At 44.0% G+C, this 24,845-nt stretch overlaps 2 protein-coding genes across 8 annotated transcripts; both read left to right on the plus strand.

Moving 5' to 3' along the window:
- The first annotated feature begins 9,260 nt into the window (after positions 1-9,260).
- LOC117861639 (DEAD-box ATP-dependent RNA helicase 45) lies at positions 9,261-13,635 on the plus strand. 6 transcript variants are annotated; one of them, XR_004641847.2, is made up of 5 exons: positions 9,261-12,612; positions 12,849-12,918; positions 13,004-13,072; positions 13,223-13,271; positions 13,371-13,635. XR_004641847.2 is itself a non-coding variant. In XM_034745210.2 (2 exons), the coding sequence occupies exon 1, from the start codon at positions 9,367-9,369 to the stop codon at positions 12,562-12,564; it is 3,198 nt and encodes a 1,065-aa protein (XP_034601101.1). In that variant the 5' UTR covers positions 9,261-9,366; the 3' UTR covers positions 12,565-12,612; positions 12,849-13,635. The 6 variants fall into 6 exon arrangements, 1 of the variants encoding a protein (XP_034601101.1); XR_004641844.2 differs by having other exon boundaries at positions 12,849-13,072; XR_004641846.2 differs by having other exon boundaries at positions 13,223-13,635.
- Positions 13,636-15,981: 2,346 nt separating this feature from the next.
- Positions 15,982-19,161, plus strand: LOC117861640 (zinc finger CCCH domain-containing protein 56). Of its 2 annotated transcripts, none has more exons than XM_034745212.2 (3): positions 15,982-16,190; positions 16,314-17,217; positions 17,842-18,630. In XM_034745212.2, the coding sequence occupies exons 2-3, from the start codon at positions 16,407-16,409 to the stop codon at positions 17,853-17,855; spliced, it is 825 nt and encodes a 274-aa protein (XP_034601103.1). In that variant the 5' UTR covers positions 15,982-16,190; positions 16,314-16,406; the 3' UTR covers positions 17,856-18,630. The 2 variants fall into 2 exon arrangements, with proteins under 2 accessions (XP_034601103.1, XP_034601102.1); XM_034745211.2 differs by lacking the exon at positions 17,842-18,630 and adding an exon at positions 18,639-19,161 and having other exon boundaries at positions 15,993-16,190.
- The last annotated feature ends 5,684 nt before the right edge of the window (positions 19,162-24,845 follow it).

Consider the following 24,845-nt stretch of genomic DNA (forward strand, 5'->3'; position numbering starts at 1 on the left):
CTTTTACATACCAAATTTATCCTTACTCAACCACTACATCCCAGGAATATATTATATATTTTAATAAAGAAAGAGTTCTAATCCAGCTTGTACACCCCAAACGAGTCACGCCATTCACGCCACCAGGGTCACATTTGCAACGTGATCCTTATCCTCCGCACCTTCGCTTGAATGGTTTTGGACGAGCCTTGTATTTTCCCCAGCGAAGGCGCCCACGACCTTTGCCTTTAACTGATGGATTTGCCAAGTACCTTCGCACCGCGTCATTCGTCACGAACTCCTGTGAAAACAATCAAAACAAATGCTCCGCACCCTCGTAAGCGAGGCGGCGAAGGTGAAAAGGGAACACGATAGTGTTAACTGATAGCGAAGGTGAAACTCATTTCGAATGATATTGCGACAATCCAATCCTCAAAAGCGGCACGCGAGAGTGTCGTTAACAATCCAGATCTAGATCCCCAACAAACTTGTCACGAACAATACCTAGCCTGCATCCATTCTTCTTCGATCTCGGCATGCTTGCCCGTCCTAATGGCGTGTAGAAATCTGCAGTGAGATCAGTGTTCATCATTCACGCGAATGTGCTCATGTGCAATTGTGCATAACAGTTTAGATCTCTCTAAGTGCTTCGGGAAAAAAAGGTTAAGGGGGTGTTTGGATACCTCCGCTAAACTTTAGCACATTGGATATTTGGATACTAATTAGAAGTATTAAACATAGTATAATTATAAAACTAATTGCACAGATGGAGTCTAATTCGCGAGACGAATCTATTAAGTCTAATTAGTCCATGATTTGACAATGTGGTGCTACAGTAACTATTTGCTAATGATGAATTAATTAGCCTTGATAGATTCATCTCGCGAATTAGACTCCATCTGTGCAATTAGTTTTGTAATTAGCTCATATTTAGTCCTTCTAATTAGCATCCGAACATCCGATGTGACCCTGCTAAAGTTTAACACCTTGTATCAAACACCCTGAGGGTGTTTGGCTCCCCTAGGCTAAATTTTAGCCCCTGTCACATCGGATATTTGGACACTAATTAGGAGTATTAAATATAGGTTAATTACAAAACTAATTGCACAACCCCTAGGCTAAATCGCGAGACGAATCTATTAAGCCTAATTAGTCCATGATTATCAAATCATGGATTAATTAGGCTTAATAGATTCGTCTCGCGATTTAGCCTAGGGGTTATGCAATTAGTTTTGTAATTAACTCATGTTTAATCCTTCTAATTAATATCCGAACAATCGATATGACAGGCTAAAGTTTAGCCCTTGGTATCCAAACACCTCCTTAGGAGATCTCAGTGGACACGTACTCCACGAGATGTCGTCCATGGACTGCACAGACCACGTACGGTGTGCATTTCTTTTTGGGGAGGGAAAAGATCAGGAAGGAGACATGCCCAAGAATAACTAGAAGAAGTAGCTCTGTTCATTCTGAATGCAGAGTTGACTTCGGAATTATTGTTGTTTTTTATACATTATTATTGTTCATTTGCTACGCTCGATGCAAGAGAGGGTAACACTTGGAGAATAACTTACTTGCACTAGATCTAGCTAGAAACGAGGCACAATACCACACAAACGTTAACAGTACTAATTACCAACAAGCTAAGGACATTTCACATACAACTTCTTTTATGGAGGAAACAAGAACCAAGCAGCCACAGCACTGTTCTAGAGTTGTCAAACTTGTCTTGCTCTTGTAGTGTTCCTGATGAGAGGTGAACGCATCAAGGAGACAAGGAGCATAGAAAACCGTGGATATGTTTTCTCAAAGTAAAAAGAAAAAAAGAAAACCGTGGATAACACTGACACGTCGATGGCCTCAAATATAATTGATGGATGCAGTACAAGGACATAAACGCCATAGCCCCAAAAAAATCACACAAGGGAATGCGTGACCTCGAGACGTGATATCTGTTAGTGTTGTTCGGCTAATGTGGTCTACTATATCTAAAAACCTCTTAACACCCATATTAAAATCCAAGGCCAATTGTGACATAGTTGTACACAATTTTGACCAAAACAAATTAATTTCCCATGAAAATTGACACAAAACTAACGTCAACGACCAACACGAATGCATGATGTATGTTGGCATATACTACGTGTGAGATCATGAGTATGATCAGCACAAAACCACAGCTCATTTTATTTGCGCTCCTACCGACGTCGAGGGACATAACGTGGGCCAGTTCTACTCGGCTCTGTTCAACGATAAGGAAGCCCAGTAGGATGGCCTACGGTGGTAACATGCATGTTGCCGTAAATTTGCAGCTCAAAGATCCAAGCCTAGGGTTAACGGCCCACATAGAGCGGTCACCAGGCCCATACGTTTCCATCACAAGACCTCGCCCAACAAACAGCAAGCCAGTCCAAAGGCCCAAGGTTTCACTGTCCTTTTCTCTATCCGCATCGATTTTTCAGTCAACTCGTTGAATGGTTGAACCAATCGGTACTTTCAGATACTTTTTATTAATTTTTTGCTAACCATTGATCTGAAAAAGATAATTTAAAAAAAAAAAATGGGTACCCGTCCACATTTTTTTATTTATCTGTTTGTCCCATCTATTTGGTACTTCATGGTACTTTTTCCCAGGTACTTCATATTTTTCCACACCGTACGATTCTTTTGGATAGACGGTTCTTATTTTTCTGACGATCGTAACAATCCTCTTATTTAAAAATAGAGAGTAATTGAAACAACTATTATTTTGTAAACATAGTCCATATATATACTTACTACAATTATTCTCTATGAATACACGTACACAAACACTCATATCTACCATGAGACTAAATTTAGAGTCGGCTTGGGGATGGTCATTAGTAGGAGTATCTGCGCTCGATGCAAGAGGTTATACATATAATGTATATCGTACATAATAGTGGCGCTCGAGAAATTAACTTGCTAGATCCACGTACATGTAACAGTAATGGTACCGTTGTGGAGTTTTCATTGCTCTGATTTTCCTCGGCCTATCAAGGGGTAACAACATGCATGGGCCCCTGCTCATCATCTTCTAATTCCTCCAATTCCACTTGCACAAAATCTCTAGCTACACAACATGCTCATTCAGCATCAGTGCTGCTCCATACATGTTGGCGTGGAGCACATACTACTCGATCAGAGAACATGCTTGCCGTGAACAATGAGCAGCACAAAAACACTACCACGTTGTTGCATTTCTTATCCAATACTGAAGAGGCACGCCAAAGAACAAGGCAATCGCACACTCTCACTTGGACACAGCAGTCCTGGTAGGCCAATTGTACTTTGGAAACCAGTACTCCTTCCGTCCTAATTTAACTACATCTGTAAGATTCAAATAGTCCTAAATTAAATGCAACAATAGGTGCTCATCGGTCCCAGTGTATGAGGATGGCCTACAAAGAAAGAATGACCTAGCCTAGCACATGCCACGCCAACCCAAAGGCCCAAGGTAGAACTAGTTGATTTCCCCCATTTTCATAGCATAGATAGAGGGACATTACAAAAGTTACAACCAGACATAATGGGAAGGCTACATGGAAAAGAAAAAAAAAGCTAGTTAACTGGCTGAAATTATCGAAGCTAAAAAGACGCTCCTTACCATCACCCATGCCATGGCTGTGTTCTCTAACCAACTGCATTTACCTTTCTATCGCTCGAAAACAAAAGGATCTATGTTTAATTATATATCTCCTCCATTGCAATATTATTGAAAGAAAATTGGAAGATATTCATAATTGTATTCATACTGCGTTGATTTTATTAAGGTTAACTGATTTTATTAAGGTACTTGAGGCTGTAAAGTTCCTTTAGTTTGCACCTACAAATCTATATAGGGTTTCATGCAACTTACCGTGTCACCAAAGAGGTGACATCCATCATAGAAGATGAGAAATCTTATGGTGTATTTGCTTACATATGCCCCCAAACAAGCCCATGGGATACAACTTGCTAGTGTTTAGTGCTCAGCCAAACTCATCTCCTACCAAAAGGACCTCCAACCTGGGCATGCATTCAAGGCTTGGGTCCATTTCCTTGTCTTCTTGGACGATGATGTTTAGTCTTGTATGTCTTCGACGGTGCGTGAAGTGCTAGCGACCAGCTGCAAAGGTAAGAGAAGGGGTCGTCTTCTTCACCCTAGTTCTTAAACATCTTTGTGGATGATTTTGTTGGAAACTTTTTCTGAAAAACTTTTGCAAATATTTCTTTTGAAAAACTTTTTAGAGGACTTTTTTTTGAAAACTTTGGCAAAAATTGAATTTTTATTTTTTTGGAAAATGTTATTCAAATAAATCGTTCAAATAAAAAAAGTTGTTGCAAACTTGTACAATAAATTTTCCCAAAAGAGTCTTTTTTAAAGCTGAAACACTAAAAAAAAGAGAAACACGACCAATCGACCACCATGCTTCTTTCCTAAATGGGGTTATCAGAATCCAACACCACCGCTTGGGCTGTCCCAACTCGTTACAGTTATGATTCGATCGGTCCATGAAAATATTCCGACAACCACCCCTCCCATTCTCTATTTATTTTTTAAACTTTTATGGGAGCTATTTTGTGGCATAATTGTTTATTCCTCACATGCAAACAATACAACCCAATTGTTTTTTCCTATATTTATTCGCTCGATCCATATAGTTTTATTTTACTTAGACAAATATTTTTTCAAGTTAAATATTTTTTCTCAAACTGGTAGAGGTACAAAACATTCTTTTGTTCCACAAATTTGCAGGGATAAGGGCAAGTATTACAATATTTTTTTACGGTTTCAATCCCCTCTTCTGTTCCTTTCTCCATTGTTTTGCTACTGGTTATGAAAGGTTGTGAATTTGTTGTATTTATGTAGTACAGATCTACACCACCATGGTTCTGTCAGTAGCATGGTTCATACTGTGAAGGGTCCCAATTTATTTTTTGTTCCTGCCAGTAGCATGGTAAAAAGGTGAGGGTTGTGATCAAGATCGTGCATTCTTTGCTTCTTTGGTTTTGACGGCTCTGGTGGGTTTTTTGTTGCTTCACTTGCTTGGACCGCATGGTGCAACTGCGAATGTGAGCTGCCGTATAGACTTATAGCTGTCTAGCGTAGATATTGTACTCACTCTCTTATTTGGTGCTGGTTTGAATGAAACATGAGCTTGACCTATTGATTTCTAGCTTAGTCATGTCGTAATTTTAGTTGATGTTGTAATCATCATTACCTTGCCATGCAGTTTGTCTCCATTTAAAAAGTGTGCATGCTTTTGTATTTTGAAGACATGAACGATGGAGGTGAGTTTTCATAATATATAAAATTTAATAAACTAATTTAATGTTGTATGTATCGGTACTTTTTCTATAAGCTTAGTTAAAGTTTGACAAGGACAAAAACTAAAGTGACAGATAATTTAGAATGAAGAGAGAAGTACACTATCACATTTCGATTCTCAAATGAGACTTTTGTGTTTTGTCATAGGCTGTGCCATTTTCGGCTAGACAGTGGTGGAGCTAGGATTTGAACTTAGGTATGCCGAGCTAATCATCCAAAATACAATACGGTAAAATTAAACTAATAATTTAGGAACAAATCGGTAAATATAATACGGTAAAATAAAACTAATAATTTAGTAACAAATCGGTAAACAATAGTAACATGATAAAAAGGTCTCGTAATATCATGAATTCAACAGTTAAATTAAAAGGTCCATAGATTGTAATATAGATAGTTCAAAAGAAGCTTACAGACCTCCATTTCAAAGAAAATTATAATATTACTTCTTCTCTGGCCTACGATTTCTAATGGACATAAAAGTCTTAATTATATCTTCTTCATCTACTTCAAATAAAATATCTTTCTCAAGAATGTGACAAGACAATCATCCAAAAGACTACCACACATCTTATTTCTCAGCTTACTCTCGATTAAAATCATTGCACAAAAAGCCCTTTCAACACTAGCTGTCGCCACAGTAGAACTAATACCAATTTGAGAAGCAAGTAAACCAAAACAAAAATACTATGCCTCTTTATTTTAACAAGTTTAACTGAGAGGTCAACAAGATTTTGTAGGCCTTTGAAACTATCATCTTATCTCACATCATCAATATAATTATTGAGCTGCAATTCAAGTTTTAGCAAATTTGTGCTTATGATGTCTTGTGGATAAAATTCATCAAGTCTGCGTATCTTTTGTGCATCAAATGAAGCAAATGAATCAGTAGGATTGAAGGCAACCATACAAGAAAGCAACTCCATATTAACTTCATCAAATCGATTATCAAGTTCTTGACTAATATGATCACCCCAAGATACACTTCCCTTCTAAAATAATCATCATTTGTTTCATTTTGGGCAAACCGTCATGATATTTCATAAGGCACATAATTCATCTCCAATGGAGCAACTTCAACACCATGTTTGTTGCGAAATAAAGTGACCTTTTGAAGGAATTGATTCCACCCATTAGATCTCAATTGTTTCATTCTACCCTTTGCCACACTAACAAGAGACATTGCATTCAGGATACCTTGTTCTCTTCTTTGCAAACATTGAGACAATTCATTTGTGTATCCAAGAATAACAATCATTAAGTGTGCACTAAAGACAAAGTCAAATGACTCAAATGCTCCAATCATAGTATGCAATTTTGGCCAGTCACTCCTTTGTGTAGTATCTTATCCAAGGGTGATCAGTACATTACGGATTGTGGGATACATAGCTATAATGTTCACAACAGTTTTGAAATGAGACCCCCACCGAGTGTCACCGGGCCTAGCCAACCCCATTTCTTGGTTTAATCCACTACCAGTTTTTAGTTCATCACACTGAATTTCTTTCATGATATTTTTGAAGTTAGCATCTCGACATGCCATGGCGCTTACAAGAACTTCCAATAATATTTAGCAACATAGATACTTGATCAAAAAACCACACACAATCATCATTTCCTTTAGCAACAGCAACAAGAACAAGCTGGAGTTGATGTGCAAAGCAATGGATATAATAAGCCGAAGGTGACTCTTGCATGATCAATGTTTTCAGTCCTTTAATCTCTTCTTTCATATTGCTAGCCCCATCATAACCTTGGCCCTGAATTTGAGTTATTGTCAAGTCATGACTAACAAGTAATGTTTCAATTGCTTCCTTAAATGATAAAGAGGTAATATCATTTACATGAACAACTCCAACAAAATGCTCACATGGTCTTCCCAAATTATCAACATAACACAAACAAAGAACTGTTCTTTATGTGATATGTCACTAGACTCATCAGCTAGAATTGCAAGGACTCCTCACCAAGTTCTTCAATTATTTTCTTTCTAGTCTCTATGGCACAACATTGAATATTATGCTTTTAAATCTCTAGGCTGGTTAAGGTGCAGTTACCTGGAGCATTGTTGAGGACACACTTATTCACTTCTTCACAATTGGCTACAAGAAATTTTAGAAGTTCGATGAAGTTCCCTCTATTGCTTGACTCCTCACTTTCATCATGTCTACGGAGTGCTAATCCCTGATGGAAAAGAAACTTCAAACAACAAAGTGAATAAGTCAATCTGGTCTTAGAAAGATGACGATCCTTATCACTCCACTTCTCAATTTGATCATCAATTGCTGCATTTGGATTCATAAAAGCTAATGTATCTCTCTTCAGCTGCCTTGTGTGCACCAGATTTCATATGTCTGATAAGCGCTTTGTCTCCTACATTCCAATTTCTCCAGCCACACACAATAAATGCATTTGTCCCCTTGCTTTTTGATTTTTTTTATTCTTGAATAGGTAGCATAGAAAGCAAAACACTGCATCCTTCTTGATGCTATATTCAACCCATTTGAAGTTATAAAACAAGACAGGAGTGCAATTTCTGTTTGCAATTTTTCTTTTTGGAAAAGTATGTGAAAATGGTTGGAATGGATCTTTAAGATTATATGCTCTTCTAATTGCATCTTGATCATTAACATGATAACTTGCAATGAGCAGCCTTTCACCTGGATCATGTGGAAGCCGATTGACATCATAAACCAGCGGCTCTGACTGTGGTGGTGCCTCTAGCTATGACAATGCCTCTAGCTGTGGCAATGGTTGTGGTTGTGCTGAGACATCTTCATTTACTTCAGAAGGACCAGATGGAATAGGATTCAGAACCTCCTCTATTATACTCTTTTCCTCTTGAATCTGCCCTTCTTGCATAATTGGAACCGGAACTGAGAAAAGTGATGTAGAAGCAGCAAGCTTCTTTGCAGCATGTCTCCTAAAAAGTGATGTAATATCTCCATCCTTCTTTATAATTTAATAATTCTAAAAAATTATGCAATGTATCAATAATAAATTTCTGCGATAACTAACAAGGCATAAGCAATTGAGCAATGCACTAATTAGTAGAGCACATCAACACAAGGAGCCAAGAACACATCTACATAATTTCATATCAGAGCACTAGCCGGCTAGGTTTGAAATACCTTGGTGATAGTCTGATAGGTCTTGTCATCTTGGATCCGCGGGCGTGGAAGGGAAGGTTGAAGTAGGAGGATGCGGAGGAGGTGTGGATGTCGAGGCAAGAGGGCGGAGGAGGCCGAATCGAGGCAGGGCTGCCGGGATTTGGGAAGAAGGGTGTTGGGCTCTTCGTTGCGAGCTTCGTGGTGAAAGAAGCGCGAAGGTCGGAGGGAGGACTAGAGGAGCCGGCGATCCGCTCGTCCGGCCATCCCCCGCCGGCGGTTGGGCAACCAATAGCCCGCCTTGCGCTCGCCGCAGTCCGTCTTGGACTCGGAGGATTGGAGCTTCGCGAGTCGCAACGCGAGGAAGATTGGCGCAGGCCGACCGGAGGGGAATAGATGTGAACCGCAATATTTTTTTTTACTAATAGGCTGGGCCGATTCTTAGGGTATGCCACCATTAGCTCTTTGGAGAGCACATTTGGAAGATCATGTGTGCATTTGAGCTGTGTTGTCTCCGGCTACAGGAAGATCATGCTGTGTTCAAGCCTCAATGATAATATATGCAGAGAAAATACAATAGCGTCAACAACTTTCAGACCAAAGCCTGTTTCCATCGTTCAGCACTTATAACCATTATTCAGAATTGATCATCTGGCTAGGCGAGCTTAGCTTTTCATAATTCAGAATTGATTTTTCTTCTGAATTTGTTCCGCCTTCAGGGACCTGACATGACAGACTCCGGATCGAACCCGGCGCCTTGGACGAAGGCGACGCCGGTTTTCTCGACCGAATGTTATCGCCAAAATAAATCTTTTTAAAGCAAAATTCCAGGTCTGTCCCTGAAGGTGAGGTGGGGAAAAAAAATCGCAGCACGAAACGAAGCTCCCCACCACCGCATCCGGGTCTAGGGTTTCCGCCTCCCGAACCCTCCGCTCGCCGCCGGCCGCCATGGGCTCCGGCGACGACGAGCGCTCCACCTCCAAGCACCACCACCGCGACAAGGACAAGGACCGCGAGCGCTCCTCGTCCCGCCACCACCGCGACAAGGACCGGGACCGCGAGCGCTCGTCCTCGCGGCACCACCGCGAGGACGGCGACCGGGACCGGGACCGCCACCACCGGGACAAGGAGAAGGACCGGGATCGCGAGGAGCGGAAGGAGCGGGAGCGGGAGGAGCGCAAGGCGCGGGAGCGGGAGGAGCGGGAGCGGGAGAAGGAGCGGGCGCGGGAGGAGAAGGAGAAGGAGCGGGCCCGGCGGCGCGAGGAGAGGGACCGCGAGGAGCGGGACCGGTCGTCCAGGCGGCGCGGGGGCGAGGACGGCGAGGACGACGAGGACCGCGACCGCGACCGCAAGCGCCGCCGCCGGTCCTCGCACCACCACCACCACCACCGCGATGCGGAGCCGGAGGCGGCGCCGCCGCGGGAGGAGGAGGTGGACGAGGAGGCGGCGGAGCGGCGGCGGCAGCGGAAGAAGGAGGAGGACATGGAGGCCGAGCAGCAACGGCTCGACGACGAGATGGAGCGCCGCCGCCGCCGCGTCAAGGAGTGGCAGGAGAAGCGCCGCGAGCAGCAGCAGCAGCAGGACGGGGGCGGCGCCGCTGGCACTTCCGCTGCGGCGGCGGCCGAGGCTGATGTCCCCAAGGTGGGGAAGAAGTGGACCTTGGATGGGGAGGAGTCCGATGAGGAAGGGGATAAAGAGGACGGCAATAAGGCTGAGGAGAATGGCGGCGCAGGTGACATGAATGTGGATTTGCCGAATGGGGGTGGCGATGCCAACGGTGGTGCTGCTATGGAGGAGGATGAGATTGATCCGCTCGATGCCTTCATGAACTCCATGGTGCTGCCGGAGGTTGCAAAGATGGAGAGTGCTGCGGCAGCAATGGATACTGCCCCTGCTGAAGGTGTGGATGATAAGAATGGTAAGAGCACGAAGGATGCTGTTAGTAATGGGGATAAAAAGGGGCCAAGGAGAGCGATGGGGAGAATTATGCAAGGGGATGATTCAGAGTCGGATTACGATGATGCTGACAATGAGGGGGCCGGAGAGGAGGATGAGGATGATGAGGAGTTCATAAAGCGTGTCAAGAAGACAAAGGCAGAGAAGCTTGCAATTGTTGACCACTCAAAGATTGACTACCAACCGTTCCGGAAGAATTTCTATATTGAGGTGAAGGACATTACCAAGATGACAACCGAGGAAGTGGTGGCCTACAGGAAGGAGTTGGAGCTCAAGGTGCATGGAAAAGACGTGCCCAAGCCAATAAAGACATGGGTGCAGAGTGGGATGACTAGCAAGCTCCTTGACACCATCAAGAAGCTTGGTTTTGAGAAACCAATGCCTATACAGGCGCAAGCGTTGCCGATCATAATGAGTGGACGTGATTGTATAGGAATTGCAAAGACTGGATCTGGCAAGACTCTAGCATTTGTCCTCCCGATGCTGAGGCATGTTAAAGACCAGCCGCCTGTTGTTCCTGGAGATGGCCCTATTGGGCTTATTATGGCTCCCACCAGAGAGCTTGTGGTGCAGATACATTCAGATATTAAGAAGTTCTCTAAGGTACTCGGCATCAACTGTGTTGCAATCTATGGAGGTTCGGGGGTTGCGCAGCAGATTAGTGAATTGAAGAGAGGTGCCGAAATTGTTGTTTGTACACCAGGAAGGATGATTGATATCCTTTGCACTAGCAGCGGAAAAATAACTAACCTTCGTAGGGTGACTTTCTTGGTGATGGATGAAGCTGATAGGATGTTTGACATGGGTTTTGAGCCTCAGATTACTCGGATAGTTCAGAATACCAGGCCAGATAGGCAGACGGTTCTTTTCTCTGCCACATTTCCACGGCAGGTGGAGATACTGGCACGCAAGGTGCTAACTAAGCCTGTTGAAATTCAGGTGGGTGGGAGGAGTGTTGTGAACAAAGATATCGCACAACTGGTTGAGGTGCGACCAGACAGTGAGAGGTTCTTCAGGCTGTTAGAGTTGCTTGGTGAATGGTATGTTAAGGGGAAAATTCTTGTTTTTGTTCACTCGCAAGATAAATGTGATTCTCTGCTCAAAGAGCTATTCCAGCATGGGTATCCATGTCTGTCTCTTCATGGTGGTAAAGATCAAACTGACCGTGAATCAACTATTGCTGATTTCAAGAGCAATGTCTGCAGCTTGCTGATTGCTACTAGTGTTGCTGCTAGGGGCTTAGATGTGAAAGAACTTGAGCTGGTTGTCAATTATGATGTCCCAAACCATTACGAGGACTATGTTCATCGTGTTGGGCGAACAGGGCGTGCTGGAAGAAAGGGCTTTGCTGTGACTTTTATTTCTGAGGAAGAGGAGCGGTATGCACCTGACCTTGTTAAGGCCCTGGAGCTCTCTCAGCAAGCTCTTCCTGAAGACCTGAAAGCCCTAGCTGATCGGTTTATGGCGAAGGTGAAGCAGGGCACAGAGCAGGCCCATGGTACAGGTTATGGTGGTAGTGGTTTTAAGTTCAATGAGGAAGAGGATGAAGCCCGAAAGACTGCAAAGAAGGCTCAGGCAAGGGAATATGGATACGAAGAAGACAAGTCAGATTCAGATTCTGATGAGGAAGGTGGGGTGCGTAAGGCGGGAGGTGACCTGGCAGCACAAGCTATTGCCAATGCTCATGCAGCTGCTGCTATGGTTGCAAACAAGGCCGCTGCTGGTAATGCTAACCAGCAAGTACCAGGAACTGCGGCAGTCCCCTTGATTCCTTTACTTGCTGCAACTAACCAACAAAATGATGAAGCCACAGCTCGTGCACTTCAGGCTGCAATGAACTTGCAACAAAATCTGGCGAGGATACAGGCTCATGCAGTTCCAGAACACTATGAGGCTGAACTTGAGATTAATGATTTCCCACAGAACGCCCGCTGGAAGATCACTCACAAAGAGACATTGGCTCCTATTCAGGACTGGACTGGTGCTGCTATCACTACAAGGGGAACATATATTCCTCAAGGAAAAATTGTTGGTGCAAATGAGCGCAAGCTGTACTTGTTTATCGAGGGCCCGACAGAGTCATCTGTGAAGAAGGCGAAAGCAGAATTGAAACGTGTTCTTGAAGATTGTGCCAACCAAGCTCTGAATCTCCCTGGATCTGCTCAAACTGGAAAGTATTCTGTTATTTAAGCTATGGAGCAGACATCGGAGTGGCCGTGTATGGGTTTTCTTGATAAGGTATGCATGATGTCGGTACCATTTTCCATAGGTTAAATATTTAGCTACTGTTGTGTGGACACTATACAATTATTCTTTTTGCTACTTTAAGCTGAACTCTCTTGGAACACTTTATCTTACCTAACTGATACATTCTCATTTGTCTTAATGCCTTACATTAGTCTGTTCAATGCTATTTTTGCCTGTGTACTTTATGTACTGACAGTTTTCTGGATTAATTTTTTTTTGCTTTGCAGATTGTAATGGCCGCACCACGGAGCCATTGATGGATACTTTTCTTTGCTATTTTTTATAAGGCAGCTAATGGTTACTTGCTATCACATGGTTATTATGGAATTGTTGGGGGTGTTTCAGCAACTTCTACTGACAGGTTTTGGTTACCTTTGGACAGAAGGCTTATAGCATTGGCGGTGGCTGGCCTGCTAGTGGTGTAACGCCAAGGAAGGCACTCAGCTTTCTGGTGCGGTTTTGAAAGTGATGGTTGTGTTATGGATACTGTTCTTATTGTTCCCCTTGAAAACTGATCTATTGTTTGCTTGCTTATGGATTCTGTTCCCCTTTTTATGAGAGACAATACAAAGATTGTGTGACTATGGTCTAATTAATCCAGGTGTACATTTGCCTGTTGGGAAGCTGGGAAGCTATAGTTTTCTCTGTTGGTTCGGCTCTGTTAACCCTTTATTACTTGTGTGCTCTGATTCTAGTGTTTTCTTTTAGTGTTTAAAAAGGTGCAGTGATGTTCTTGTTTTGGTCTTCAGATGCTCTGTTGTTACCGTTGCAAGCGGAGGAACAGCTTAGGTATGTTTGTGAGCTGCTGCAGGTCACGGTGGTGGTGGTGATGGCTGATGCTGCTGGACTTCTGGATCATATGGTTCAATTGTTGTTACGTTTTTCCTTTTGGATCATATCGTGTGAAGAGGTTTGCTGCTTATGAAAAATGGATGGATGGTAACATTTGGTTTGGTTTCCTAAACTTGAGAAAATGTGGATGACGTGGGGCCAATTTTACCTCCTTTTTTTTCATCGTGCTATAATGTGCTCCTGTAGAGTATGGAATGGTATGCTTGATTCCTGATGAGTTATGATACATTACTTTCGTCCATGATCAACGCATTTGCGGAGTTCTGCTTCTGCAGTTCATCTGATCTTTGTGAAAGTGTGCTTGCTATGTTGCTCGTTGCGCTGTTCTTATATAAAGAATAAGATGAGCCGGAAAGAGTTGGTTTGGTCTGATGGACCCGATTCTGCCTTTTCTTTGTCACGTCGTAATGTCGTATAATGTGCTGGTCCGCATTAGTAAGAATGTGAAACGATGCTCCTGAATCCAGATGGTACGCTTTCGGTGATCCTCTTGGAGCGGAGCTTGTGGATCGAACAGTTAAGTCTTGATGTGATATTTCTGAAAGTATGTTTGGTGTGCTGCTGCTTCTGTTTTCTGAATTGTCATGAGCACGAGAACATGCTAACGCAAAATGATGTATGACCGCTGCTCGGCCAGCTCCAAGGATTGGGAACAAATGATCTATCCCTACTCATCCTCGGCCTCCGTCTGAGCTTCATGGCTGCCTGCCAGCGCCAGCCTCTGTTCTCTTCTGGCGTTGTTTCGGCAGATGTTCTATCATGTTTCTAGGACTTTGTTTGGCGCGATGGTGTTTGAGAGAGCAGCTTCCGTGCAGCGGTGTTGGGCCACAAGCCTGCAATGAGTTCCTCTAGCCATCTATATTTTTGGTTGAATTTATAATGTCCATTTTGGTGTGTATTTTTTTTGGGTGGAGCACGGAAGTATGGGAAGGGGGTGGAGTACTGGAAGTGTTCTCTTGTTACCCATTGCTGTCATCCCGTGTCCCGTGTCCCGTGTTCCTGAGTTTACGATTCTGGAATCTGGGGTTGCCTCTGGTTGTAATCTGAGTTTATAACCGTGCGAACAATCTTTAACAAATGACGGAGGTTACCCGCATCTTGGCCAACTTTTGCAGTCTGTCTCCACCTCGCGTAGCAACTGAGTTTTCCGCCCATGTTAACCTCATCTGCATACCACAGTTGGATCAGCAGGCAATTCGTTATTTAAAATAAGCATTCTTTCTTGTTGACCAGATTGTTCATCACAGCTGCTATCCGAACTAGAGGCTAGTTTTTGTTTTTTTTCTTGTACCAGCTCACCCTTGTAGCATGCCATGCATGATTCTAGGTGTATCTCTGAAACCCCAAAGCCTAATGAACTTTACGTTGGACAAACTGAGCTGATAAAGGGCAAGAAAAGGACAGATGATTGGCAGTCTCATTATTATATTGCGACATAAACTGCATTTTCAACCACCTTTCTACCATATTCTAATCAAATTATCCTTAATTAGAATACTATTATGATTTAGTAACTAAATAAAGACCTCTATTCAGGCAGCTTTTTCTAGCTGTACTTTTGAGTGAAAGCGTAGTCCTGGGACCTGAGTGAAAGCGTCGTCAATTCTTATTCTTTGCATAGTTCTGTTGGTAATACAATCATGTCTTTTTCATTGTTCCAAAACTACTCCATCCTGAAGCCACCATGACTGATTTTGTCTGCTCTGCTGTTTCTTTGCAGAACCTCATGTTCGCAAAGTACCTTCTGGAGAGCAATGACCTACCAGCAGCGCGGGGAATAATCGCTTTCATGACGCTTTGCTATTTTGTGATCTGGCGAGCAATTCCATGCTACAAGGTCGTCTTTCTTGAAGACTATGCTATGGGCCCTCCTGATGTGGATGCCGGCAGTGAAACACCGCCTGAAAAGATGTCAACGCTCGTGTAATGTAATCAGCGTAAATTTCAGAGAATCCTGGGTATGTTGCCGTTTCTGCAGAAAAAAACTTCAAGACCTGGTTTCTGCGCCACAAACCATTAAATCTGTGGCTCAGCTGCAGCGGCGAAACCTTTGGTTTGTAGCATATAAGAAGAAGAGGGCACCTCGAGTTTGGATTTTAGGCGCCCTCGGTAATACAATGGCAGAGTTTGCCTTTGTGTATCGCAGTAAGTTTACTGTCTCGATAAAGTATTTTGCACTAGAGTGTTCTCTGCCTTCAAAACAATGTTCATGTGTGGTATCGAAAAAAAGAAGAAAAATGTTCATGTATATGCTGATTTCGTACCTATCCATTGGTTTCTCTACTTTGCTTGGTGTTCCGGATCTAATCACTCTGTCAGGGCATGCTGTTTCGCGATGGAATGGAATATGGGATCAGCTGCCAGAGGAAATGGGCTGTAATACCGGAGGAAGTGGCAAGGCCCATAGGCCATGCTGCTGGCAGCGGGAAATGGGCTGATATCCTGAGAAAGTGAAAAGGCCCATAGGTATATGGGCCAAGGCCTAACCTAAGACGGGCATGAAGGATGAATGAATGAATGCTCACTCTCATCGTCGTCGGTTAGCTGCATCGACCGTCGTGGTTCAGCGGGTGGCGCGGGCGGCGACGGCGTAGGCAGGCGATAGGGTGGGCGGCGACCCGGCCGGCGAGCCGTTTGCGCACACCCTATCGCAAGGGCGCGTCGACCGTCGAGGCACCGGGCTTCGTGGGGATCGATTGATTGGTCCCCCTTTCGCTGTGAGCAACCATACCCAAACCTTCACTGCGCCCTCCCCCGATTCATCAGCCGATTTCATCGCGGATTTCCTAGTCGCGGCGTGCAACTAACCGGAATCCTCCGTCGATCCGTGGTCCGACCAGGCTCTTCTTCTCCGTCCTCTCCGGCGGGCGCGCGCGAGATCGAAGGGTAGGGTTTGGGCCCCAAAGTTGGGGACAGCGGCAGCAGCTGCAGCGATGGACTACACCAACGCCATCCACATCATCCCGGACGCGGCCGGCCCCGACGCCTGGACCAACGCGGCGCCGTCCGCGGCGGGCGGGGACTCCGCCATCTGGGCCACCGAGGACGACTACCGCCAGTGGAGCGCCGACCCGGGCTACGGCGACCGGAACCCCTCCTCTCGGGCGGGGAGCGAGCAGCCGCCGCCGGGCAAGAAGGCTCGCGGCGGGGGCGGTGCTGGCGGAGGTGCTGGCGGCGGTGACGGCGGGGGCGGCAGCAGCACCAGCAAGTCCCGCGCCATCGGCAAGATGTTCTTCAAGACCAAGCTCTGCTGCAAGTTCCGTGCGGGGACCTGCCCCTACGTCACCAACTGCAACTTCGCGCACGGCATGGAGGAGCTCCGCAAGCCACCGCCCAACTGGCAGGAGATCGTGGCCGCGCACGAGGAGGCCACCGAGCAGCGGGAGGAGCACCAGATCCCCATCATGACCTCTGGTAGCGTCGTGGCCGGGGATGGCGGAGGCGCCGGCTCGCAGGGGGGAAGGGCGTACAAGGGCCGCCACTGCAAGAAGTTCTACACCGAGGAAGGATGCCCCTACGGCGACGCCTGCACATTCCTGCACGACGAGCAGTCCAAGGCGCGGGAGAGCGTGGCCATCAGTCTCTCGCCCACGGTTGGCGGTGGGGGATACAATGCTGCCGCTGCTGCCAATGGGGCCATGGTGCAGAAGCCGTCCAACTGGAAGACGAGGATCTGTAACAAGTGGGAGATGACTGGATACTGCCCCTTCGGGAGCAAGTGCCATTTCGCTCATGGAGCTGCTGGTGAGTCTCTGGCTTCATATGCGCCTTTTATCATTAATTTGTTATACTTCCTGCTTCATCATCCATATAGTGCCTAATGTATTCAATTATGGTTCAACCTGTGCAAAAGTTGAATGTGTCTACTCTTTCACTCTTTGTATCTTTCAAGTAGTTTGTCTATGATACATAGTTTATTATTACTTCTAGTTGAAACATTGTCTATAATGTTAGCTGTCTCCATTTCTACTCTGACCCTGTTTCGGATCCTAGGTTTGATAGGTTGCAATATTGATGGTATTTCATGATTAGCAACAATATATATAGTAGTTCAATTTTGAAATATTGTCCATTGAAATATTTTTCAGTCTTGTGTGGTGCAAAGTTCATGCTTTGTTTTCTAATACAATAGTGAATTACTAGACGAAATCTTTTGGGGTTAGAAGATGTTTATGGTTTATGAAGTAAACTATGCATATGCTGGTAGATGTGGTTTCTTCATAGTGGTTACTCTTATTTGAACTATTGTTTCGTCAATTATTTTTCAGTCATGAATGATTGAAACTTGGATGTATATATGCTAGTGAATTGCTAGAAGAAATCTGTTGGGTCTATCAGATGTTTATGTTTAGTAAACCTTGCTGTAAGGTGTGGATGGGTAGAAGTTCCTACGCGGTTCAAGATGTTCCAAGCTTTGGGATTCCTGATTGAGGCTGTGTGGTCCAGAATGTCCCTCTGTACTTTTGTGTCCTCAAATTGCAGGTACATTATGTTGAGTTGGGTGCCAGCAAGGGGGAAAAAAACCCTTGCCCAATGAAGCTTTTTACTTACTGAAATGTGCAACTTGGTACTACATCAAGTTGTAATTTAACATGACGGTTTCATATGTTTTGCCCTTAGTTCGTGCCATGTTTTCATCCTAGATACTCCCTCTGTCCCAAATTATAGGCCATTTTAGCTTTTCTAAGTACATAGTTTTTGCTATGTATCTAGATATACGTTATGTCTAGATACATAGTTTACTATGTATAAAAAAAGCCAAAAAACAACTTATAATTTGAAACAGAGAGAGTAGTTACCTCTGTTTTGTTCAGAGAATGTCACATGCCCAGTTACCTCTGTTTTTGAGTGTTTGTGTTTTTGCTGCCTTAGGGTCAGCTATGGACATATGAATTTCCGTTGCAGTCTTTATCCTGTGAATCTGTGATGCCTCAGCTGTGGATACCTGATATTTCTGTTGCATTGTTTATCTTGCATAACACATTTCCACTTCATTTATATGGCGGAGGTGATCATTTGCTAGAAAGGGACTAGTGTTCATTGCAATACTGAAATTACTGTTAGGTGGATGACTGGTGCTTGGATCATGTGCTTTAACTATCTTATTTGAACACCCCGACTTCTTTATGTAAGTTAGTCTTTTCATGTTGTGTCTATAATTGCAGAACTTCACAAGTATGGTGGGGGACTTGTCGACATAGACGGCAGGGATGTCGCGTCCACTCCCGACTCGAAGCAAGCTGGTGCTTCTGCAAAAGCTCCTGCAGATTCTGCTGCTGCATCTACCGCGATACCCCCTCATGCAGATGTGTACCATCTAGGCATCCAGTCACAGCGTTCCACCAACCTCAACCAGAGGTCCGGGCAAGTGCAAAGGCCCATTCAGAAATGGAAGGGACCTGACAAAATCAGCAGGATCTATGGCGATTGGATAGACGAGAATGAGTAGGAAGGCAAGCCCTCGCCTAGCATCTGGCTGCCTTCGCCTCAGCTGGTGCAGGCCGCTTAGAAGTCATCGTTGGCACTGCAAAACCTGTCTCAGAAGTATGTGCGGTGTTAGTCTGAATATTATGTTGCTGCAGGTCCTGTTGTATCCATGCTTAAGTGAAGATCAACTCTGCAAGACCTGTATTGGGAAGGAAAACTGCTAGAACATAGCATGGTCACTTGTTCTGTTGTTTAGTTGAACTCAGTCTCACTGCTCTGCTTGTGTAATTCGTGTGCTAGTAGGAGATCATATAGCTAGTAGTCATAGCGCATCCTGATTCCTGAAAGCCTGTTGGTTTTGTTTCCCGGGCTATTGCTGGGCCGAGTAGCCCAACCTTACTCTGTTGGCTACTGGGCTTAGGGTTGAGTATTCAACAACCCAACTCTAGATTTTGTTGCAAGTGGACTACATGCTCACTTAACATTTTAACAAACAGCACATACTAGTACTTTCCTAAAAAGATGTATCATAAAGTGGAGATAATCATTTCCTATAAATGACGTCTTTGTTAAGTGTTGGTGTAAACAAAAGCCGATAGCTATAAAACATTATCAAACTGTTTGTTACATTATCAACTCTAGATGTATCATTGTTACTTCGAATCATCTTATCCAATAAAACTATAGGCGCACGCAATTTGTGACATTGCACTAAAGAAATGGCGAAAAGGGCACTCTTGTCCTCGATACTCCATCGGAGAAAGCAGAAAACAATCCAAAGTGCCGGAGTGAGAGATTGTTAAATCCTAGTCCATGTACCCCCGTGTCCCAATGTGATAGAATATTACATGTAAGATGATAAAAATTGCATCTTAGTCAGGAATATAAAAGGCCATAAGCCAATCATAGGATAGCATCTTATTTGATTATCTTAAGTATAAACTACAAGACAAAATCTACTGAGAAGAGAAAGTAACTGAATTTGGGTAAAGAATGACCAGGAGATCAGAGATTCAGAGGAGAGGAAGTACTCTCATGATGCAAGAGTGGGAATTAACCAAACCAGGACCTAAAAAGGGCAAATTCGATGAAACAGTTCCTTTCCTTTTTCATCACCATCTTTGCTTGCACTTGCAGAGTGAGAGAGCGACCCGTTTCGCTCATCGAATTAAAAGTGTGCGGCTGCACTTGGCAGTCTCGATCGAAAAGACAAAAGCAGTTGATGACGGATTTGATACATACATACATACATACATACATACATACATACATACATACATACATACATACATACATACATATATATATATATATATATATATATATATATATATATATATATATATATATATATATAACTCGTAGGCTCCACGTAGGCATCGATCGTGAAATGTGCAGCACATATTGTATGTGAGCGTTGGTGGCGTCGTCCGAATTGACTACTATACTGTTGGCGAGATGGAGTCAGCTGGCCATCGATCGGTGGCGACCACCGCTATCTCGGCCGTGCAATCCGACGTGGCAGGTGATAACTTCGAGGAAATTCAGAAGCTTCTGGCCGTCTAGCTGGAGCTGCCGCATCAGTTTCTGTGTGAAGCAGCTCCTGGTCTCTCTGCCAGCCTGTCGTTACTAGGTATGTTTAGTTTCAGGGACTACTCCTGTTACGTTGAATGTTTAGATTTATTTAAGAGTATTAAATATAGATTAATTATAAAATTAATTACGTAGACGGAGGTTAATTCGCGAGACGAATAACGTATATTTAATACTATTAATTAGTATTTAAATATTCGATGTGATAGGAACTAAACTTTGAACTAAAGAACCAAGCAGGCTCGCTAACCGCCGGACATTTAATTCGGTGCACTCCAGGATTTGAACCGTATCTAATTATAATCGGAACTATATCCAGTGAACTCACCGGTCTATGCATGCTTCTCCGTTTTATTGGTTCTAGAGCATGTTTGTATGTCACATGCCTTACCAAGTCTTTGACCGGCAAATAGTTTGCTCACAAACCAGCCTAAACTTGGGCCTTGTTTAGTTTCCAAATTGGGAGTGGCAAAGTTTGCATTTTGCCATAAATGCGCAACTGTAGCATTTCGTTTGTATTTGTGAATTATTATCCAAATATTGACTAATTAGGCTCAAAAGATTCGTCTCGCAAAGTACAACAAAACTGTGCAATTAGTTTTTGATTTCGTCTACATTTAGTACTCCATGCATGTACCGCAAATTTGATGTGATGGGGAATCTTCTTTTTGCATAGTGCCAAAGTTGGAAAAATGGGGAACTAAACAAGACCTTGGCATCAAATGCCAAAGTTGGAAAAATGGGGAACTAAACAAGACCTTGGCATCAAATTAACGATCAGTTTGATAGGGTTACAACTCCTCTTATTTTTTTTCCAGCTTCTTCATGTAAAATGGCTCCAACTTCTTTAATATTTTATTAAGGGTGAACCTATTTTTGATCAAACCATTTAGCTAAAGCTGTAGGAAAAACCGGAGCCGCAGCTCTGCCAAACTAAACGAACCGCAGCCGAATTTCTAGCGACTAGCGTGCGTAAAAGAGACGAGCCTCGAGCATAGCGTATTGGACATGCTGCTGGCACCGACGACGATCAGAGCTTGTTGCTGGTCAACAGACACCCCACGTGGGCTCCGCGGTATCGTTGGCTGCCGGAGCAGGACAGATCGGATCTTGGGAAACGCGCCAGAGCTGGTGGGGGATTAACTTAATGGTTATTAGCTTTAAGTAATCTTTAATTAGCATTGCATGTGTGCTGCACGCTTGAGGAACCCACTCCTATCTACAGGTTCCCTCCCATTTCCTTCATTCTTTGGGAGTTTCCTTTGACATGTTGATTTGTTCACATGTTTGTATATGTTTGTACATGTTCAGTCATGGAGTAGATGCAATAGTAATGTTTTTTTTTTCTCCAGACCATTTCTCTCTTTATTTTTTCTAAAAAATATCAATGGTCATACGTACTATGCACATTTACAATACTACTAGCTAACAAGAAGCTTGATATGCACTACTTGAGGAAACTAATATTCCCTCCGGTCGGGAATACATGTTTTTTTGACTGAGTTAGCAGAGGAAGTTCCTATCTATTTTTTTATAATTCTTTATTCTAAACCCGTTTAATTCGCTTTCATGAGGAGTCGAATCCAAACTTGCTAGGTGCTACTGCACTCAGGTGCTCTAACCACTAGGCTAGAGACTCTTTTGCCGAAATACATGTTCACACCCAGAGATGTTTGCATTAGAAGCAGGCTAGACCCAATAGGTTGGAATGTCAAGCATTCCCGACCAGAGCGAGTACAAGTAGGGGTGGGATTAATATAGCCTAATAAATTTAAAGATCGAACTTAATAATATCAGGTTCAAATACTATATATTTTTGAACTTATAATAGACATGTCTGAATTGGATTATATTATTAAGGAGGCGTGATAGCCATACACGATCCATTACCACTCCTAATTACAAGAGATGATCATAACCTTCATACTCGTATGCTATATTCACATGTTAATCAGTTAGTTGGTGCATCAGAAAATAATGCATGTAGTAAGTCTTTGCTAATTCATAGCCCCCCCCCCCCCCCCCCCAAAAAAAAACTGTACAATAAAACAATGTTCATTTATACAGTAATCCTTACTAAATTCATTGGTTTTCCCCTAACAAGTTTGCAACATGAAGCGCAAACACATGCGCATACCTATATACTTCTCTGTGAATTTAGTAGGAATGCACTTCGCGATATATAAGCAACTAGCTAGCGAGATAAGATACATATATAAACAAATACCCCCAGAATTCAATCTTGCTTGGAGCATAGATTCTTATGCAAGCAATAATGCTTGTCTTGTTGTCATGTCCAGTGTAGTGGCACATATATCTAGGTCATATTCCACACCGCCTTTGCCCGCAAAGTGCAAGCAGCAGAGTTCTTTCCAAGATTACTCAGGTTTTGATTTGAGGTTGAAGTGATGTATAATATCCAAATATCGGTTTTTTTTTAGAAAATACCGTGTCCGCCGATACTGGTACGTGTATTCGTATCCGTGTAGCCTATGAGGAGATCGACGACCTCTGCATACGTATAAACTGCTGCATACTGGGCATGGCTTGTCGGCCTGAAATAAAGGTCGGCCAAGCAAGAGGATCGGAGTCCCTCGGAGACGACGGCGGCGGAGGACGAGGCAGGGTAAGGAAAGTGCACATGGGTGCGCGCACGGAGCACGACGGCATGGCGGCCGTGGGTAGTGCCTGCCTACCTCTACCTGCTGCTGCGCTTGACCGCATAGACCGCACTGCACATGTACGCACGGCGGCATGGGCGATGGCTGGTGCTGCCGCGAATACAGGCAGGCGCACGCACGCACGCACACGCACGCGCGCGGCCATGCCGGCCGCCCTGACAGGTGATGACCTCGCCGGCCCGGCCAGCGGAGCTGGCGTGGGTGGTGGTGGACTTGACCGGTAGCGATTGGACGGGGTGGGTCTCTGCAGAGTGCAGGGGGGGTGTGTGGCGCCCGGGATCTGCGGGGGCGCTGCCGCTGGCTCCTGCAGCTGATGCTCTCTCCCTAGTCTTGCGAGATCATTGCAGTGGCCTGCACAGGGAGAGGAGGCGAGTCCCGAGGAGGTAGCTAGAGAGTAATGGGCACCCTCGTGGCCGACACCTGCAGGCCTACGTGCCCCCGATCTCCCGCGCGCACGCACGCTCACGCACATGCACAGGTGCCACACGTACGCACAACGGCACAAGCCCCGGCCCACCCGCATGCGCGCGCGCAATCCTTGTTACGAGTCCATATCATGATATGAGGAGAAAGCAAATCGGGTAGTATATCTTGTGATTTACGTGCTGCCATATCCGCTCTGACGATGATCTACTCCCACGGATCATGAATGTCAAGAGCATTGTACGGTTTGAAGACAGCTTTGCCTTCCTCTTCTTCCTTGATCCATTCTGTGCCTTCAACCGACGGGTAAAGAATGGAACTGAATCCTACACCTGTACGTGAAGCTACTGTGACCTCTGTATACTCCAAACACCTGAAACTGCTGCACTGCAACATTGCAAAAGTTTCCTGTGGGCATCAATTGGAATCTCAGTAACAGTTTACAAGCAGACAAGCAAATGAAAACATCCTGCTATGTGAGCGGAGAGAAATCGAAGAAAATATAGAAAAAACCTATAATTTTGATAAGAAGGAAACAATATTTTGAATCATTATTGGATGTTGCCCCACGGTACAGGATATTGGAAATTATATGACCCTCTTTGTGCTTAGATATGGATAACCTCTTAAGTCTCCGCACATGCAGATAATGTAAGTGTACACGGATCATGAATGCTAAACGCATTCTACGATTCTTGTTGTTCTAGCTTTCTTGTTCCTTGGTTCTGTGCGCCTTCAACTGACGGCACAATTCCTTATTTGCCATTTACCAGCAAATTTTGCTATTATTGGTATCTTCGGAACACATCCTAGTTACTAGTTCTAGTGTACAACAGTAAACGAAAACATCGTGCATTTGTGATCGGAGAGCTAGAGATCAGATGATTTTTGTACAAAAAAAGCCTATAATGGTGATTATAAGGAAATAGTATTTTTGAAACATTATTGGATGGTGTCCCATGGTATAGGATAATGGAAATGATATGATACTCTTTCTGCTTAGATATGGATAACCTCTTAAGTCTCCGCACATGCAGATAATGTAAGTGTACATCGGTACATCACATCGACCGTGCAATTTGCTCATCGCTGAGAAAAAGGCGTGCGCAAAATGCACTCACATTTCCCCTAAACAATCTGCACCTCGAGACATACATGCCCAATTGGGTGAGGTAAGACACAGAGCCATCAACAAAGATATATAGGAACCATTGACATACAACATTTATGTATAGTTTTGTTTGTGCC

Source organism: Setaria viridis, chromosome 6 (assembly GCF_005286985.2).
Source record: "Setaria viridis chromosome 6, Setaria_viridis_v4.0, whole genome shotgun sequence".
Lineage (NCBI taxonomy): Eukaryota > Viridiplantae > Streptophyta > Magnoliopsida > Poales > Poaceae > Setaria > Setaria viridis.